General features: G+C 37.9%; 2 protein-coding genes across 3 annotated transcripts in view; one reads left to right on the plus strand and one right to left on the minus strand.

Annotated features, from left to right (window-relative positions):
- Window positions 1-19,537, plus strand: part of LOC114250432 (PAS domain-containing protein cky-1) — a 176,339-nt gene that overhangs the window by 108,338 nt on the left and 48,464 nt on the right. For both annotated transcript variants that reach the window (XM_028184300.2, XM_028184299.2), the window contains exon 6: window positions 147-320. In XM_028184300.2, coding sequence (XP_028040101.2) covers window positions 147-320 — 174 coding nt within the window. The remainder of the gene's footprint in view (window positions 1-146; window positions 321-19,537) is intronic.
- LOC114250433 (uncharacterized) lies at window positions 8,064-8,861 on the minus strand. The gene has a single exon (XM_028184301.2). It carries the CDS (start codon window positions 8,859-8,861, stop codon window positions 8,166-8,168), a length of 696 nt encoding a protein of 231 aa, XP_028040102.2. The 3' UTR covers window positions 8,064-8,165.

Below are 19,537 nucleotides of genomic sequence, written 5' to 3' on the forward strand. Positions count from 1 at the left end.
TAATTAAAATTCTGTGGTACATGACGGTGAACATTATTAATCAAAACAGTTTATAAATTCGTTCGTTTATAATATTATTTGTTACATAATTTATTAATTATTATAACAAAAAAAAAACGGTTATTAACGCAATTGTTTTTTCACAGGAAGATCTCCTAATCCACGGGGATAGTGTATACGACGTCATAGATAAGCAGGATCAACAAGCTGTTAGAACCGAGTTGACCAGGTCACCGGCCGATGGAGAAGACAGGGTGTTCTTGTGCCGGATGAATGTGGCCAGAAATGCTCGGAGGCAGATGCGCTTTGGTGATCAAAAGGTAAGTAAGATATAAAGCAAAAATACAAAATAAATACAATAATAAAATAAATAAATACAATAATAAAATAAATAAATACAATAATAAATACAAAAGTACTACAACTTCATTCTTCTATGAACCTTGTCCAAGCAAGAACATCTATACTGATATATAAATCTACAGTGGTTTTTACAGATGTTGCGTTATAACTACTGAACCATGCATCCGATTGATTTCAAACTTGGTATTCATGTAGAAAATACATGTGCTTAATGGATAGGCCAATATTTATATGAGTGTTGGACTCCCTAATAATAATGACAATAAATAATAATGTTATTTTTAAATGCCCAGCGAAGCGGGCGAGTACGGCTAGTCTTTCAATAAAATCACAAAATGTAACTGTGAATTGTGTTCATAATTAACCAGTAAAATTTCGAAATGAGCTTAAAACTGCTATGAAGTGGTAGGACGGACGGACAGACAAATTGATAGGCTTCGATATTGACGAGTTATCACGGGTAATTGAATGATCACGCTTCCGAGTGAAGTTTGATTTTTGATGTAATGTATGGGATTTTGGTTATATTTTTTTTTTAATCAGCTGTCAGTTACAGTATTTTTACAAGTATATATATAGGATAATAAATATGACTCCATGAAATTTAAACTTTTTGTGAATCTTATAAATTAAACCTATTTGCTACAAGAAATGCTAGTATTTTAATGCAACGGCTCTCAAAGTAGGCAGGCACGCTAGGGTACAGTGAATTAGTTGCGGTAAAAAAATACAAACAATTTGTAATTTAAAACAATGCCATACCAATTTTAGCTAAGCTATCTATATTTATAGAATTTGGTGTTGCGTACACAATGCGTGCAAAGCAAAGCGTAACCTTAGTAATGTTGTTCGGCGGCACGATGAAGAAAGAAAAAGCTAATTTGTATACTCATCTGCTACTCTCCAACTTTTCTTTCTGTCGGTTTTTATACGCCGAACAGGCCACTGGCACTTATTGTATTGTCAACGGCTCTGATATGGAATTGATACCAGTTACATAAGCGAATTTCAAAATTAAATGCAATTAAATTTGCTGCTATATATTTTTTATATTTTCCAGAATTTCTGTAAATTAAACGGATGCCTGAAAGAGATCGCTTTTAGCGATAAGACTGCTTATTGCACAAATATATCTGCTTTTTGACTGTTTTTTGAATGTAAATTGTGTTTTGGTGTGCAGTAAAGTGTATCTCTCTCTCTCTCTAAATTTGATTCAAATTCTTCGAAATAGTGGCGCAACACGATAACTCTCTTATCGTGGCCGCCTCTAATTACATACCCGACCTAGGCAACGCTGCGACGGAGCAAGGCAAAGCCCAAACATGTCCTATCGGATCTTTCCGATCCACTCTCGGTGCTTTTAGGATCTCCAAGCACCGGTCACCGTTCTCGTCGATCTAGATTATTCTAGATAAATGCGATGAATTTGACGCGCAGTATTAGAAACAAGTCTCTCGGATTAGCCCTGTGAGCTTAGCTATACCAGTCCGCGCATAGTTAGAATAGCCCCTAGATAACCAACGTTTGGGTAAAAAAAACTAATAAAATCCGTTAGTATTACGTGTTGAAAAGATAGAAATGAAAACAACTTTATAAAAGTTCCAAATTTCAAAGAGACGTCATCAAAAACGTGAACTCTAAATTCTAAAGTGAGTTAAAGAATAAGAGGTGCTCATCCTGATTCATAGTTACAAAAATTACTTAATCTATTAATTCAAACTTTCACTATTCTAATATAATTTCCCTGGGAAAAATATTTAAAAAAGTATTAATTCATTAATTTGTAGCTTAATTACTTTGAAGCTAGTTATGAGCATTTATCGAGTGGTAATCAGTAATCTGTTGATTAACGCCAATTGGATGCTCACTGAAGATGTTTAACCTAAAGGTCGATCCGGATGTACATTCAAATTTGTTCTCATTAGACCCACGAACAAACACTTTTATAGTAAACCAAATTTTTTGTCTTTATCCTACTATAAAGTATATTATACTATGAAAATCCGAATGGCAATGCTTGGTAAAACCGTGCAAAAAAGTGAATTTATTATTCAATTTCCTCTCCCCGTAAGTATTTGCCATCAGAAGAGACGGGTCCGTATTTTAAGCCCATACAACACAACCAATTTTATTGTACGTTCCCACGTCAACCAGCGTGTCTTAGGTTAAAATCATCTCGAACATTATTATTAGCCCACAGATGTCCACCGCTGGACACAAGCCTCTCCTAAACATGCAACAGATAAAACACGCCAAAAGATGTGAAATAGTAGCTTTTTTATTGGACTTTTAGGAAGTTTGGTTACCGTCACTCATGGACATCAGCAATATCAGAGGCAAATCCAAGCCATAGCCTATAGCTGGGTACTCTTCGCAAACCTCGTTTAAAATTGTATATTGTTTTATTAATTTACTACTCGTTATTTTTCAGTGCCAAAAATTCTGTTCAACTTAGTCTTATTGTCCCTTTGCCGTCCAAAAGTATCTACAACACCGTGAGAAAAAGACACTTACCATTTCTTGAAGATCCGCCTCGAACGGAAACTATTAGTAAAGAGTTATTTGGTTAACAACTGATTATGCCTAATCATCGCTTAATGGAGTTGATGTAGACGCCTAATCTGTGCATCCGAAATTTTTCTATAATTGCAAATTTCCTCAATCGTGTGTGATGTTATTTAATTTGAGAGAATATCGGCAAGGTTCGGTGAACTCAATTATTTACTTACCAACAGATTTTTTTTCAACATGCGATAGTGTTTTTGCTTTTTGCATTATGGTTCGGGAATTTCACTAAGTAAAGGTAAAATAAACAGTGAGCTAAGTAATTAGGAAAATAAATTCGTTAAATATGTAGTACTTAAAGTACTACTATTTCTTTTTAAAATCACAAACTTAACCATAAATAAACCCTGTATTTATAAAATAAATAAACAGAGCGTATGAAAAAAAAATTCCAAAAAATGAATACAGGTGCTTGTTATGAATATTATTTATACCTAGCACTAATAATGAGTACAAAATTATAGTATATTACGTATTTATAAACTCGCTGTATCCTAAATGATAAGACGCCTGGTGCGTCCATATTGAGCGATACGACTGTGTCGGTGTTCGAATCCCGGAGGCAGGCACTATTTTTTCTAATGAAATACGTACTTAAAAATTATCTTGAATGTCTTCCACGGTGAAGCATTAACATCGGATAATAAAAACCAAACTCGCAAAAATTATAATTTGCGAAACTACTGGTGATATGGCGTCTTGTGAGCCAGCACGGGTATATACCACCACCATTCAGCCTACTGTGAAGCAGTAATTCGGTGACCACTTGATATTGGGGATAAGCAATAAAAAAAACACAAAACAATATTTTCCTTTTTTTTAAAGCAACTCAATTGTGGGCACCATAATGAGATATGAACGCGGTATCCGCCAGAATTCTTAAGTTGCAATATCAGTATTGATTAAAACACTACGTTCGCTTAGAGTATTTATCAGTGATTCAAAAACGGTCCGCTAAAAGGCTGAATCGCAAATAGTCCCGTAGCCAAAACGAAATTACAATACCATCCCAAAGTAAAGGAGACACATCTACTGAGCTAGCAATAAATATGTATTTCATGGACATGACGTTTTCGATCCCTAACTTAGAGCAAAGTCATTGGAAGTGGTTAATACATTTTAAGTTAAACTGCTTGCAACAAAAAAACAACAGGAAAATTATAAAATTTATAATTTAAATTTGCCTGTCTTCGTTTCTGGTAATATTCCAATATACTCATTATAAACGACATAAAATGAATACCTACGCTCAGATATCAGGAATAACAGATCAACCTAGAAACCATCAATTTATCGGCTCGAAAGGAAATCGATTGAAATGTATTAAAATAATCCATACACGCCCACACTATGGGTTATAAGTGGCGAACTAGATACAGTACTGAGTGGCATTAAAACACTTTGAAAATAACTAATGCCCGTAATACTTGCTGTCGCTGTATAGCTATTAATAATGAGCGCGCACGTGCTGAGTGCTATGCATAAAATGTCTCTACAAAGATAACCGTTCGCTTGATTAACGCTCTTAATCCAATTTACTTTAGAATTTAATTTTAAATACAAGCTATAGATACTTAATCGATTTAGATTATGATTTGCGGGACGTTTAAAATATGTTCATAATTTATTTGCAAATCTTGTGGATCACTCAAATGTCGTTAACTCACAAGACCCTATCAGCCTGGCAGTAACATTATTACAGTTTTAAACACTATTATTTAACTGGCACATACCAAAGGGACTGCTGGACTGAAGACTACAAGTGTTCGAGCCACTTGCAATAGCGCTGAAATATCGGAAATTCATTAAAACTTAAAATCGTAGAAAATAAGCCGCTTAATAATAAATAGTATGTTAATGAAAGTTTATAACAATTAGTAAGTATTCCGGAACACAAATCAAAATGCGTCGGAACGTTAATGACCTATGGGCTCCTACTACAATAGTGGAGTAACCCCGTTCAGCCTAATAAATGCGTTAGTTTAAATTATTAATTTGCTTGATTATTTAAAAAACTTAAAGCAGACCTTTTAACTTTGCTTGTGTTTTAGCTGCTTCTAAAATTTTCTAAAGAGCAGTCGTTGCAAGAATCAGTAGTTTCATTCATTCTGTCATTTCCAACGAATAGTTATTCATACAGTATTAACACAGGTTTAATGTCTGCTCGCGTTTCTATCAAAACAAAAATAAATACGGCAAGGATAAATATTGAATTACATACATATTTTCTCCATCAATATTCATAACTAGCTTTTCAAATACTGTTATACTATCGTACGTATAAAGAACCGTTAATATTAGATCGCTAGTTTATGTTAATTTCTATTAAGTTCGCTTTGGGGTACGAAAGTTTTATTGCTTCTTTATTATTTGATCAGAGATACGACTATCATTAAATGTACTGTAAACAAACAAGTTCTACTGAACCATAATTATTTTAATGTCGATTTAGCTAAATCGAAAACGTGGGTGTTAATAGGTAGTACTGATCCAGCTGTTAGCATTCTAATAAAGAAGCTTTTATTAACAACCTTAATTCATATTTAGGTACATACTTAACAGTAACACAATCTTTTCCGATGTCAAATGTTTAGAAAATTTACATTAATATCTAATTTTTCCAAATATAACTGTAATTTTTAATTAACTGTAAATTTACATTACATTACATATTAATGTAATTTTTTCTAAACATTTGACATCGACAAAGATTGTTTTGCTTTCGCATAGCCTCCCCCAAATCCTGCCACAAGTTCCGGTCATGGCATTTCCTCTTCCACGTAGTAACATTCTAATAGTTGGTTTAAATATTTTTAATCATGAGAACGATGGTAAGCAGCGGGATAGTTATGCCCGTGGCATTATTGGTGACCATGTGCCGCCTGTTCATCTATTTGCGACAACAAATATGGGTATTAACTTAAAAGCCATTTACTATCTATTACTTTACGATACTTTAATAATGGCTACACTACCCAAAGAGAATGGGAAGTAAAACATCTTCAAATTGACAACTTCCAGTATAGGACATTTTCCGCTCATCCTGTCTACATTCAATCTTAATAAATATCACATTTTGTTCACCTAAATTAAATGTGAAGCCATGAACTAATTTTTAATTACTAATGACTCAATCAAATATAATAAACAATCAAAGCGGTTGCTTAATATAATCAAGCAATATAGAAAACTATAAAGTAATACAAAGGTAAATTAAAAAACGTAAACTTTATACTAAAATACAGTTATCGGCTGAGTCCCCCGCATCGGAGTCCAATATCAACTGATGAAGTTAAGCCTGTCCCCTAATGAGGCTTATCGAGGACCGGACCCGATGACACGTGCGATGGCTGCGTGTGCGCAATCCTACACGCGGCTAGTTAGCCAAGGGACAGTGTTCAATCGAGATTTTGACTCAGTTACAGGTGACTCGACTTGTAATTAGAAGATTAGAGGGCCTAAAACCTACAACGTCTGCGAGTCATTTAAATAATCTAATGAGCGTTTGTTTCCTTTACTTTTCCTCGTCACAAATATAATTAAATGTAATCTTCTGAGCAGTTTAAAACATCTAATGGGTATAATTTCTAAACTTCCAATAGATCAGCTTTGTGTCAAATAGCTCTTTTGTGGTGTAATGAAAAAGCTTGGTGTTTGAATTTCTCTTTACTGTTACATCGATATGACTGTCACTATTTTATATTAATTATACATTTAAAACAATTAAAACTACACTCACATAACTCAAATAGTACATTCAGTAAAATATTTCTACAGTAACAACATTTATTTCTGTTAGGTCTAAAATATCATATCTGTCAATTTGTACGGTGCTCCCGTGTGGTCGCCCGCACTCTCCGCGAGAAACGCGGCTCTGCTGCATAGAGCTCAGCGGGCGCTTGCGGTGAGGGTCATCAGGGGGTACCGCACCATCTCTCAAGATGTGGCCTGCGCTCTCGCCGGATCCCTACCCTGGGACCTCGAGGCCGAAATCTTGGCTGCGGTATATCGGCGTAAGGCGCAGGCCTTGAGTCGGGGGCGGTCGCCCGGCCCGTCGGCTGTCGGTCGGTGGAAGCGTGCTGCGCGTCATGTAGCATACGCTAAGTGGAGAGAGCGATTGCTGAAAGAACTTGGCCAAACTTCGGCCACCCGCCGGCGCACCCTCGAGGCCCTGGTGCCCGTGCTGGAGGCATGGTCGGATCGGCGTCACGGCGTACTCTCCTTTCACCTTGCGCAGGTCCTCTCGGGACATGGCTGTTTCGGGAGGTACCTGTGGAAGGTCTGCAGGAGAGAGCCACACCCGGGCTGCCACCAGTGCGGGCACCCGGACGATGACGCGCAGCACGCGCTCGAAACGTGCCCGCGTTGGGAGCACTCGCGGCGAGATCTCGTCGCGGTGCTGGGGAGAAACCTCTCCCTGCGGGCTGTCGTCGCCCGCATGTTAGAGGATCAGGGCTCGTGGGAGGCCATGGCCAGGTTTTGTGACCTGGTAATGGCGTCCCGTGAGGCTGAGGAGCGTGAAAGGGAGTGGGATCCCTCTTCAGCACCTCAGCGCAGAAGGCGGGATGGCCGGCGCGGGCGTGAAGCTCCCGCTCAGCCCCCGTAGGGACTATCAGGTGGCGGGTGCGGGGGCGCCCGGTACTCGACTGTCGGTCCGGTGGTGGGGCGGTGCAAGGTGGCTCCTGTGCGCCGCCCACGGTGTATCTCCCGAAATGACGTCCTTCGGGATTTTCCCGGAGATGAAATCCCGTCTTATCATCAGGACGGGTACCGGCGAAGGCAGACTTTCGGCGCGCACTGCGGTACCGTATGTCTGGTATAGCCGGTGTGGTGGAGCTCGATGGGGTTTAGTCGGTAGTCGTTCTGCGGGGCAAGTGCTTCGCGCGCCTTTTTCAAGGCGTAGTCTCTTGCGAGGAATTCGGGGAGGTGGAGGACCTTCTCGTCCCCCTCTTCCTCTCAGGAGGCGCCGGAGTCCGACATAACCCGGTTCGTTACCCCCCCGGACCGGGTATCCGTAAATGGATTCCCCAGCGTTAAAAAAAAAAAAAATAAAAAAAAAAAAAAAAAAAAAAAAAAAAAAAAAAAAAAAAAAAAAAAAAAAAGGTCTAAAATATCATCACTTAGTTTCGGTTCAAGCATTCGATTTTTTTAATGGAATCTTTTAGGTAGGAATTATTCACTTAACAATCCATTTATTCAGTAAATTAAAGAGTAAGTGTGGAACATGACGTTTTATATTAATCACTTTGTAGAGTTTCAGTCATCTTTTTATCTCTTTTATAAATTAAATTATAATCAAATACAACTTCTTGATCGCTTTCCGATCCACGACTGAGAAGATCTATTGTTTCTTCATCAGGCTTCTTCTTTTCGTCTCTTCTACAAACAAGAGTCAATAAACGATATAAATTTATCATTACTATAATTACAACACTTATGAGAAATAATGCCAGAAGGTATTCAAATACACTCCAATTATGTTCGTTTTCAATGCCTTTATCTCCCAAATACAATTTCTTCTTTAGCTGTCCTCCAGAATCGGCTCTAAAAGCGTTATTCAAAGTATCATTAACATCTTTAGCTAGGTTTTTGAATACTGATTTTTCTAACCAATCTGCTAGATCATCTCTTTTTAGTTTACGCATTATATGTGCCACATCAACATGACATTTTTCATTATCTCTTAAGTCAGCATCTCCACGATTCCATTCTAGTAGAAGTTTAAGACAAGTCGCCTTATTTGGTATAGATTTGGGAATCGAAATCAACTTATCTGATGTGTTGTAAGGTTTTGCATACAATGTAGTTAATAAGAGGCGACACTCGTTTAAAGTCAAACGTTGAGATAAATAGGTTAGTTCTGCATTAGTGATATCAAGGGAACATTTTACGTAGATAATGTTACTCAATAAATTGAAAAAAACAAAGAACATTATTAAAATTGAGATTTTATCTAAATGACTTCAGACATAGACATATCGCATTATAATTGACTTACGTCAAATTCAATAGAGCTACGTCCACTTTGTCTTTGTCATACAATTTTTGTCATCAACGTTCGTTCAAAAAGTAACGATATCTTTCGAGCAAGGTACAAGAAAAAATAAAGAATTAAAACATTCATCACTCGAACAGACAGAAGAAAAATAACAATAAAATATTTATATTATATTTCAACTTGTTACAGCAATGAAAAGGTTAGAAGGGGTAGAAGACTGCGCTTAGTACAAATCTGTTAACGTGGCTCTAATTATCACACTTATAACACTTCTTATTTTTGTATCGATTCGTGAATATAGAAAGTAAATAATAAGCACTCAAGATATTTAAAAAGTTTACGATTAACACGTCCTACGTTAACAACATTAAGAGTTTTCTAAATACATTCAAGGTCGATAATACGATGGCACTAAACAGTTTGCAAAACTTAATGTTTTACCCCGATTCGTTTGTAAGTATCGAGGTAAGCGTTTTACGCAAGACCCATTAATGGCTAAGTGGTCACGAACAGACACACAGGCTCATTTTCGGCTAATGGAGGGATTAATTGATTCTGTTTAATCTTCGTTCATTAATAATTTGGCAAACTTGTTATTAATCAATTTGCCATTACTTTGTTTTTATTAGCGAACTAGCTGACCCGGCAAACTTCGTTGTGCCTCAATCGATAAACAAAAGATCTAAACTTTTATGTAAAATAAACTTAAAACAAACAAAAGGAATCCGTCCGACGGGGGACACATCAAAGGGAAAACAAAATTGTTATTTTATATTTATATTCCGAGCATTTTCATATTTATCTACCTTTTAAACCTTCTCTGGACTTCTACAAATAATTGAAGACCAAAATTAGCCAAATCGGTCCAGCCGTTCTCGAGTTTTAGCGAGACTAACGAACAGCAATTCATTTTTATATACCTATATATAGATATGGATAAACGACTCTCTTCTTTAGTGGCTGTGAGAACTGGCAGATACTACAACATGAATTTCATTGAAAAATGACCATCGTTTCGGACTCAAAACAAGCACTGACTCTATTGAGATTTAAGATTAAAACTTACGTTCAATAGTACAGACTTATGATGATGAAATTCATAAATGCTTCCCATGAAATAGATTAGTAATTCTGAACCTTCTTTTTGTTGCACATATTTAACGATTTCAAAATTTGGCGGCACACAAAGAAGATAAAAATTATTTACTTACTACCGAATCACATACATTTACCAATTTTAACGAAAGAAAAGGTGCAGTAACTACTATGCAACACCTTGTGAATCCCAACTATCACTAAAACAACACGTTTTGTACGCAGAAGTGGCAAGTGTGGGCCGACTTGAGACATATTCCTATTGCTATGCACGCCGCTTCATCATAATTTGGCACTAAGAAAAACCGCGTTGCAAAGCAAATAATAAAATAATTTATTTTTTTGTGGATTTAAATATATATTCATGTTAAAAATATTTTTCTTGTTAAATGATATAATTTAATAACATTAACATTATTATATATTTGCAAAATTTGGCGGCACACAAAAGTGCCGCGGCACTGTGGTTGAGAATCACTGAAATAGATGAAACACAATTAAAACCAATACCATAGTTAATAAATACTAAGAAGGGAAACCACAATGCGCACTTCTGCCGTAAAGTGCAAACAGTCGTCTTTTTTTACCTATGTTTCAGCTTCCCCTTGACGTGTAAATGAGCTCACGGGGCTCAAACCGGGAGTGTTGTGAACACTGGTCCTAATAAGAGCAGTGCTTCACAGAATCTACCACCGGATCGGAGACGCAACCCACTGAGAAAATCTGCCGAGAAACTCAGCGGACAAAGTCGTCATGGAATACAAGCGAGACTTCATATCACGTCATCGCGTTAAAAAGCCTAACAGTTAAAGTTAAAGCTTACAGTGGCCACTTATGCGTAGATTAGATAGTTAGATGTATGGTGAACTTAATCACCCGTCTAGACGCAATTAAAAGAAAAATAAGTTTGATTTTTTTAATTTTAATTCAGCCTCGTTTAGTTCGGTCTATTCTCTAAAACTCTCAAAGCATTACAACGAAACTAAAAGCTTAAACGATTTCTCTAACAACGAGCTGTTACAAATAAAAAAACCATTATAATATGAACTACTAAACATTAATCAAGCCAATCTAAAAACAGATCTGCACCGTTTTTAAACTACATAAATAGATTCCCGGGCTTTTAGTTAATGATACATTTAATTTTAATGATGTCGGAATATGATGCGGTAAAGATCGTTCTATGGTATGTATTACTAGTTACATTCGCATACACAAAACATTACAATCGTTGAACATCATTATACAATGACAAAAGCTTGAGCAACTACTTTAAATGTATCTGGTACCTCTTACGTACGGATTGCAATAAAATAATATCTTTAGAAGAAAAAAAATGGTTTTTTTTGTATGCTATGCTGACAGTTGAAAATTATAAGGTTTTTTTTTCAATTTGAATTTAAGAACATTACGCTCCGGATACCTTGGCCAGCGAAGAGAAGCAATCCGTCTATCTTAGACCAACTGCAGATCAAGACTAGACTGTCCACACTCTGCCTTCGCCGCGAACTCGAGTACTTCGGTTATATTGCTCGGAAAACACCGGATAGCTTAGAGAGACTATTCGTGACAGGGAAGATCGGGGGTAAAAGACCGTGCGGGCGCAGTCCGACAGGGTGGTTCGACAAAATCCGCACCACACTAGTGTGATCCCATCCACGACGCCCTTCATGCGTTTAATGATCGGAGGCGCTGACGGGACATTACAAGGAGCAAAATCCTGTCGAGATATAATGGTCACGACCCTCAGCAGTGAGGAAACGACGCGAGGGAGACCCCATAAGTCATTACACGCCCTACCTCTAAATGATTGCCATCCGACTCACAAAAGTGCCTTTGAGTCTAACAAGCCTCCTTTGGAGATACTCGCGTAGTTTAAAATCTTCTCCTCCTAGCTGAGCCCCTATATTCGCCCATCTGTCTTCGCTAGGGCAAGGTACCTGGACGCAATCCTATCATCTCAAAAGAAATCAATGTTAATTCTGAAAGTTATTAAAAATTCAATATTTTTAATAACTTTTTTCAAGTTTGCGCGTTCACTGCGAAGAAGGACCCCTTTGTCATGGCGCCGCAATTCCAAGGAGTATCCTTGCAACCTTCCGAGAGTATCGGGATACTTGGGGTCGACATTTCGAGCGATGTCCAGTTTCGGAGTCATTTGGAAGGCAAAGCCAAGTTGGCGTCCAAAATGCTGGGAGTCCTCAACAGAGCAAAGCGGTACTTCACGCCTGGACAAAGACTTTTGCTTTATAAAGCACAAGTCCGGCCTCGCGTGGAGTACTGCTCCCATCTCTGGGCCGGGGCTCCCAAATACCAGCTTCTTCCATTTGACTCCATACAGAGGAGGGCCGTTCGGATTGTCGATAATCCCATTCTCACGGATCGTTTGGAGCCTCTGGGTCTGCGGAGGGATTTCGGTTCCCTCTGTATTCTGTACCGTATGTTCCATGGGGAGTGCTCGGAGGAATGATACCGGCATCTCGTTTTTACCATCGCACCGCCCGCCACCGGAGTAGAGTTCATCCATACTACCTGGAGCCACTGCGGTCATCCACAGTGCGTTTCCAGAGATCTTTTTTGCCACGTACCATCTGGCTATGGAATGAGCTCCCCTCCACGGTGTTTCCCGAGCGCTATGACATGTCCTTCTTTAAACGAGGCTTGTGGAGAGTATTAAGCGGTAGGCAGCGGCTTGGCTCTGCCCCTGGCATTGCTGAAGTCCATGGGCGACGGTAACCACTCACCATCAGGCGGGCCGTATGCTCGTCTGCCTACAAGGGCAATAAAAAAAATAAAAAAAAAACACGGTACAATTTCTAATATTTAAGTTATATTTGCAAAAAATTTAGTTTAATAGTGATGTCAAATAAAAACATAATAATTTGAATGATCTAAATTTAGCTGCAAACCGTACCAAACAATTTCAATGTGCTAACCTTACTTCACGTCACAATAATGGCTTAGATCATTTCAAAGCAAAATATTTCATGCAATCGCATAGACATTACGAATGCGGATATTCTAGTTACGACCAATAGATAAAATTGGCTAGCATATATTTTTATGAATCCTTTTATTGTACATACATAATAAACTTCACTTCTCAATCCATTTCATGCATGTCATAGTTAAATATACCTATATAAAAACGACGTCCTAAGCTTTTTCAGCTATTTAAGTAATTTAAAAACATCGAACTGTTAATGCTAATACCATTTAAAACGCACCTTTAATTACAAAGGTAAATGTCGCGTATTAAGTGAAAAGTCACTTTTTTTTTTATTGCGCAGATGGGTAGACGAGTTCACAGCCCACCTGATGATAAGTTGTTACCGGAGCCCATATACATCTACAACGTAAATGCGCCACCCACCTTGAGATATAAGTTCTAAGGTATCAGTATAGTTACAACGGCTGCCCCACCCTTCATACCGAAACGCATTACTGCTCCACGGCAGAAATAGGCAGGGTGGTGGAACCTACCCGTGCGGCTCACAAGAGGTCCTACCACCAGTAGGGCTTAAATTAAACTAAATAGCCTTTCACCCCTCGAACTGATTTTAAATTCTGTAAAAATGCACTGTCAGTTAGTCGCTGATTTTCTACATGACTAGTAGTTAAACATTCTGCGTGTGACTGTTGCTAATTTATGCTAGTAAATTTATAATAATGCTCATTCATCGGTGGTACGATCTTTATGCCTGATGTTAAGTGGGACCGTCTCGCATAGATATCATAACGTTAATTCCGCCGCCCACCTTGACACATGAGGTCTGAATCGCAAATAAAATACCACTGCAACGACTTTCCCGCTAATACCTATACGTGCAGGCCCACAAGACGCCTTATCAACAATATTTAAGCTAATTATTGATAAATTTGCGGGTTTGATTTTTATTTCACAACGTTATTCATTCATCTTACTTACTGGTGGTAGGACCTGTTTTTTACTGGTGGTAGGACCGCTTGTAAGTCGGCACGGGTAGGCACCACCACCCCGCCTATTTCTGCCGTGAAGCAGTAATGCGTTTCGGTTTGAAGAGTGAGGTAGCCGTTATAACTATATCTATACTTGAGACCTTAGAACTTATATTTCAAGATGGGTGGCGCATTTACGTCGTAGATGTCTATGGGCTCCAGTAACCACTTAACACCAGATGGGCTGTAAGCTCGTCCACACATGTAAGCAATAAAAAAAATATTGAGGAAGTAACCCGTGGACGTGTGTTGTTAAAAGGATTGCGACACTGAAGTGGCAGTGGGCAGGACACATTGCTTGCGGAACGGATGGCCGTTGGGGCCAGAAGGTTCTTGAGTGGCGACCGCGTACTGGAAGACGTAGCGTTGGTAGGTCTCCCACAAGGTGGGCCGACGACCTATTGAGGTTCGCTGGATGCAGGAAGCCCAGGACCGGTCTTTGTGGCGAGGCTCGGGGGAGGCCTATGTCCAGCAGTGGATGTCCATGGGCTGATAGAATAGAATAGTGTGTTATTAAAAATTGGTACTTGCCTGCGCGATTTCAACAAAGACATAGTCAGATCGTTAGATACCAGTACGTCGGACGCCTTATACCTTAATCCTACAACTACTGTACATACATATTTTTCAACTCAATCGAAGCGTGATCGGAAACCATACGATTTCCTCTCAAAAAAATTCGATCGGATAAAAGTCACGCGAGTCTATAGATCACGAAAAAACTAACGCATAAGCCTTCACTTTTAATAATATACCAAACAATTTATTAGCATTAGCTTTGTTGGTATAATAAATGATAAAACATTTAGCGTAGTCAGCATTTTATTATAAACAGCACAGTAGACTTTCAGTCATAGTTTAGTCTGTTTGATAGTTTGCTAACAATAGAAAAAATGAAATATATAAAATGCATCGAAATATGAGCGAAATAAAAAGCGTCAATGATTATGGTTCAATTTCGAGAACAGAACACTGGCGGAGTAAATTTATCTATATATAAATATATATAAATGAATTGCTGTTCGTTAGTCTCACTAAAACTCGAGAACGGATGGACCGATTTGGTTAATTTTGGTCTTGAATTATTTGTGGAGGTCCAGAGAAGGTTTAAAAGGTACATAAACATGAAAATGTTCGGAATTAAATAAAAATAAAAAAAATGTTTTTCCTTTTATGTGTCTTCCGTCGGACGGATTCCTTTTTTTTTTAGTTTATTTATACAAAAGTTTAGGTCTTTTATTTATCGATTGAGGCACTACGAAGTCTGCCGGGTCAGCTAGTCAACAATAGATGTTTTGCGGTGTTTGATCTTTGAATACCTGAAAACAGTTTCTGCCTCTCAATTGCTTCCCTGGTCATTCCACGCCAACGGTAATGATGCAAATCTTTTCTATCTCTTACTTTGCCTACATAAATCATCAAGATCCAAGTAGGTACATATTCTTTTCCTAGTCGGTATATGAACTTGAACCAGTAACAAACAATATAAAAAGGTCGAGAGCTTGCATTTACCACGCATTGGACGGTTCGTCGTCGGCTCTTCACTTCACAATAGTTCCATTCAATGCGTTTATAAATTGATAATATTGTTGTCAGATTTGGTAATCGATAGCCTCGTACAAGGTAAACATATTTCTAAGCATTGTGAGTTATGCATTGTGTTCGCTCACATATTTAAAGAGCCTCTCTATTTAGATTTGCTTATCAAGCAACAGAATAAAAACGGATGTTTTTATTTTTTATTTTTATTGCCGAGATGGTTGAACGAGCTCACAGCCCACCTGATGTTAAGTGGTCACTGGAGCCCATTGATATCTACAACGTAAATGCCACCCACCTTGAGATATGAGTTCTGAGGTCTCAGTATAGTTACGGCTACCCCACCCTTCAAACCGAAACGCATTGCTGCTTCACAGTAGAAATAGGCGGGGTAGGGCTGCCTACCCGTGCAGACTCACAAGAGGTCCTTCCACCAGTACAACTTTAAGTAAGCTTTAAGGATTTAACAGTCCGATTTAACAATGGAAGCTCTAAATGTCAATCATGAGTCTTCGTGAGATATCAGAGCACTGACGTGACGTAAACGTGTCTGCATTCTGCGTATAATGTTGCTAAGCGTATCAAAATTTTATTCAAGTTTAAATGATGTATTATCAAACAAAGATCTGTGGTCGGATCCAAAAAGCATTTACCGAAACGAGACAGATGAGTCAACATTTGACAGTCAATAGCCCAATTAAATAGTGGATTCATAATCAAATTTGAACTATAAGTATACATTTAATATCCTACACAACATAAATCAAGGCATCTCACGTTGAAATAGAAAACAAACGTTGCAATTTAATAGATAATTTTCGTTACTTCACATTTATTACCGTCATTAGAATCGTCTAATATTCAATGTGTTGTTGGAGTCTAAAATCACCGCCGCATTATCGGTCGTATCAATTACAAAACTAAATTCGTACGTACCCTAAAACGTGAAACCAAAGAGATGAACACAAAACACAGAGACATGTGATTCGTTCGCGTTCTCACGGGCGCTATAAAAATCGAGTACCGATCATTACACGGAACCTTTCGAACTGACACGTAGGTATATTAATTCGAGTAATGACCATACGAATGATGATTCTTTCGTCACAGAACGTATAGAAAACATCAAATACATATAATTAGAGGCATCTATAAACTACGGTAATTGTGAGACGTCTTTAATTACGAAGGCCGGTATCGAAGGTTGGGGCTTGTGAAATATTTATTTTGTTCGATACAGAGTGATCAATCATTGTACGATGTTCGTGGTGGCTCTGTACAGAGCGTGTGCCAATTTTGAAATGGTTTTTTGTTTTTCTTAAGATCGAATTGACAAACTCTTATTGAAATTCGTTACAATGATGAGTTGTTTTTGTGTTGAAATTATTGCTAGCATTTTTAATAATGAAAATATACTGTATTAAATTTTAAGGAATTATAATTATATCGGTGCGCTATTTGTATTCGGGTTTCTTCTTGTTTGGCAAAGTAATCAATCATTATTATTTTTTGCAAAATTAGTAATTTTCACCGAGTGTCATATAGTGTGTGAAGTTGCCATTCGCCGTATTGCAATGAAATTCCAAAATTTGTCAGTAATTGACTTCAAGCGGTAACTGTATTGTTATGCCGGTAAAGGAACGCCATCTATCGCCGAATAGTCGAAAGAATATCGAAGGATCTAGTAGCATCTAGAACGCTCGAGAAGTACAACGCCATCTATTGTCAGATAGCGGAAACACAATACTCGAAATGTCTGGAATATTCTCGATAATTCTAGGGATGTGGTATCGGCTATAAAAACGTTGCAGAGATGGCACGCAGTTATTTAGTATAGTAAGCGGCACGTAAGTTGGCAAGGTTTTGGTGTAGTGGGGGTAATGTCGCGCATAGTGCACATTGCAACAAAAAAATGGTCACTTTTATTGCCCGCATATAATTTAATTTTATTTTATTTAATTTTTTACTTGCCATAATTTGTTTTCAAGCCTGTTTGTTTAGAAGAAAGTTAAAGAAAAGAGAGGAATTCGTGAAGTGTATTAGGTGTTATAAATAAAATACAATTAAAAGTTAAGAAGTTTATTTAAAAAAATATACTTCATATTAAAAATTATGTGTCGCCATCGTCACTGTCATTTTCTAATAGTGCTACCCCTGTGATTAAATTTATGGTAGCACCTGAGCTGGTGGAAGGAGTTGGCTCCTCATCGTTGACATAACGAAGAGTCGCTGTCGTCACTGGCGTAAATAATAAAACGCCCAGTGACTGAATCGACTATATGGTCATTGGTATTTGGTCCTGGCATTGCAAACAAATTTAAAAGAATAACACTCGTAACAAAAACTGAATTTAAAACAATAATAACAACTCGTAACAAAAACTCAATATAAACAAAGGGTTCCTACAATTTAGTAGGTGCATGTGTAATCATGAGCGAACGGAACGTGGACGCAGTGCGGGAACGGAGAGTCGACTGACTCACCAATCGCGCGCTCGTAAAGCTGCTACGTCTTTCCCCGCGTCCCGCTTGACAACCAAAGAGACCTAAAAATCGACTTCTGCGCATCTGACGATTCTTGCCAAGTTACGTGCCGGGGACTTTAATCGGAACTACTCGAAGCGAAACAGCGAACGGATCACCTGAAGCGAAGCGAACGAAGCGAATTGAGAATTTTAAAGTCTTTGTGAAGTGTTCTAAGTGCAAATACAGTTTTAATTTATACTTCGCTGGAATTTTATTTATCCCGAACCCCAACGCGGAACATTTATTATAGCTTTAGTGCTCATTCTATTACCAAGTACGGTCTGATCAGAAGTAAACAAAACTCGTCTAATAAACGTTTCGTATTAATGAAAAAACTAGCTGTTCATCATTCGCGTATTAACATTGACATAATCCGCCGCAAACTCACACGTCTCAACTCACAATATGCAAATAAAACATCTTAATATAGAGAGCACTGGCTCCAGTTTTGTTATTACAAACAGATGAATTTACATTTTCATAAATAAATGCATACCCGGTTCTAACGACGCCACACTGAATGTTTTTACAGTATAATGCCATGGGTTCGATTTGAATATGACTGATCGCTGAAAACTCAACTTTGCAGCTTGCGCATTAAGGATTAGTTTTATTTAAGTACCTCAACAGGTTTTAGACTTTATTTCGCTTTGGCATGGTTTTAGTAAATATAAAATGTAGAGAATCTACGGTACGAGATCTCGCATAATCTTGTGAACTTATACTTGCTTTTGAAGTCAGAGGTGGAATGAAGAGTCGATTGGACGATTCAACTCTGATAACGATCGCTGTTGTTTTTTTAATTTCTAATAAAAAACACGTTACACATGCAACGACACAAAGCTAAAATATATTATATGTTAAGACTGCCGGAAACCGATATAATAATATAGTATAATTTCATTAGTCCAATTTCGTGAGTCCGCGCGGGTAGGTACCAGCACCCTGCTTAGTTCTGCCGTGAAGCAGTAATGCGTTTCGGTTTGAAGGGTGGGGCAGCCGTTGTAACTATACTGAGATCTTAGAACTGATATCTCAAGGTGGGTGGCCATTAACGTTATAGATGTCTATGGGCTCCTGGAACCACTTAACATCAGGTGGGCTGTGAGGTCGTCCACCCATCCAAGCAATAAAAATTTAAAAAATTACACTTAAAACACTTACAGAACACTTTACAAATTTCAATTCAATCGCTTCGCATCAGGTAATCCGTCTCTACAACGCTTTCATAGTTGATACGATATATCTACTATTATCGAGAACATTCCTGACAGGTCGAGTCGTTTCGATATGTGTTTCTGCTATTTGATAATAGATGGCTGTACAGAGAACGAGTGTTCTCGATTTTACTAGTTCTTTTGATATTCGTTTGCTATTCGACGATAATAGATGGCTGTACAGAGAAAGAATGTTCTCGATTTTACTAGTTCTCTTGATATTCTTTTGCTATTTGACGATAATAGATGGCTGTACA

The sequence above is a fragment of the Bombyx mandarina genome, chromosome 07 (genome assembly GCF_030267445.1).
Source record: "Bombyx mandarina strain Sakado chromosome 07, ASM3026744v2".
Classification (NCBI taxonomy): Eukaryota; Metazoa; Arthropoda; class Insecta; order Lepidoptera; family Bombycidae; genus Bombyx; species Bombyx mandarina.

Excerpts from the sequence above, each read along its gene's own strand:
- LOC114250433 (XM_028184301.2), bottom strand. The coding sequence starts at position 8,861 with ATGTTCTTTGTTTTTTTCAATTTATTGAGTAACATTATCTACGTAAAA.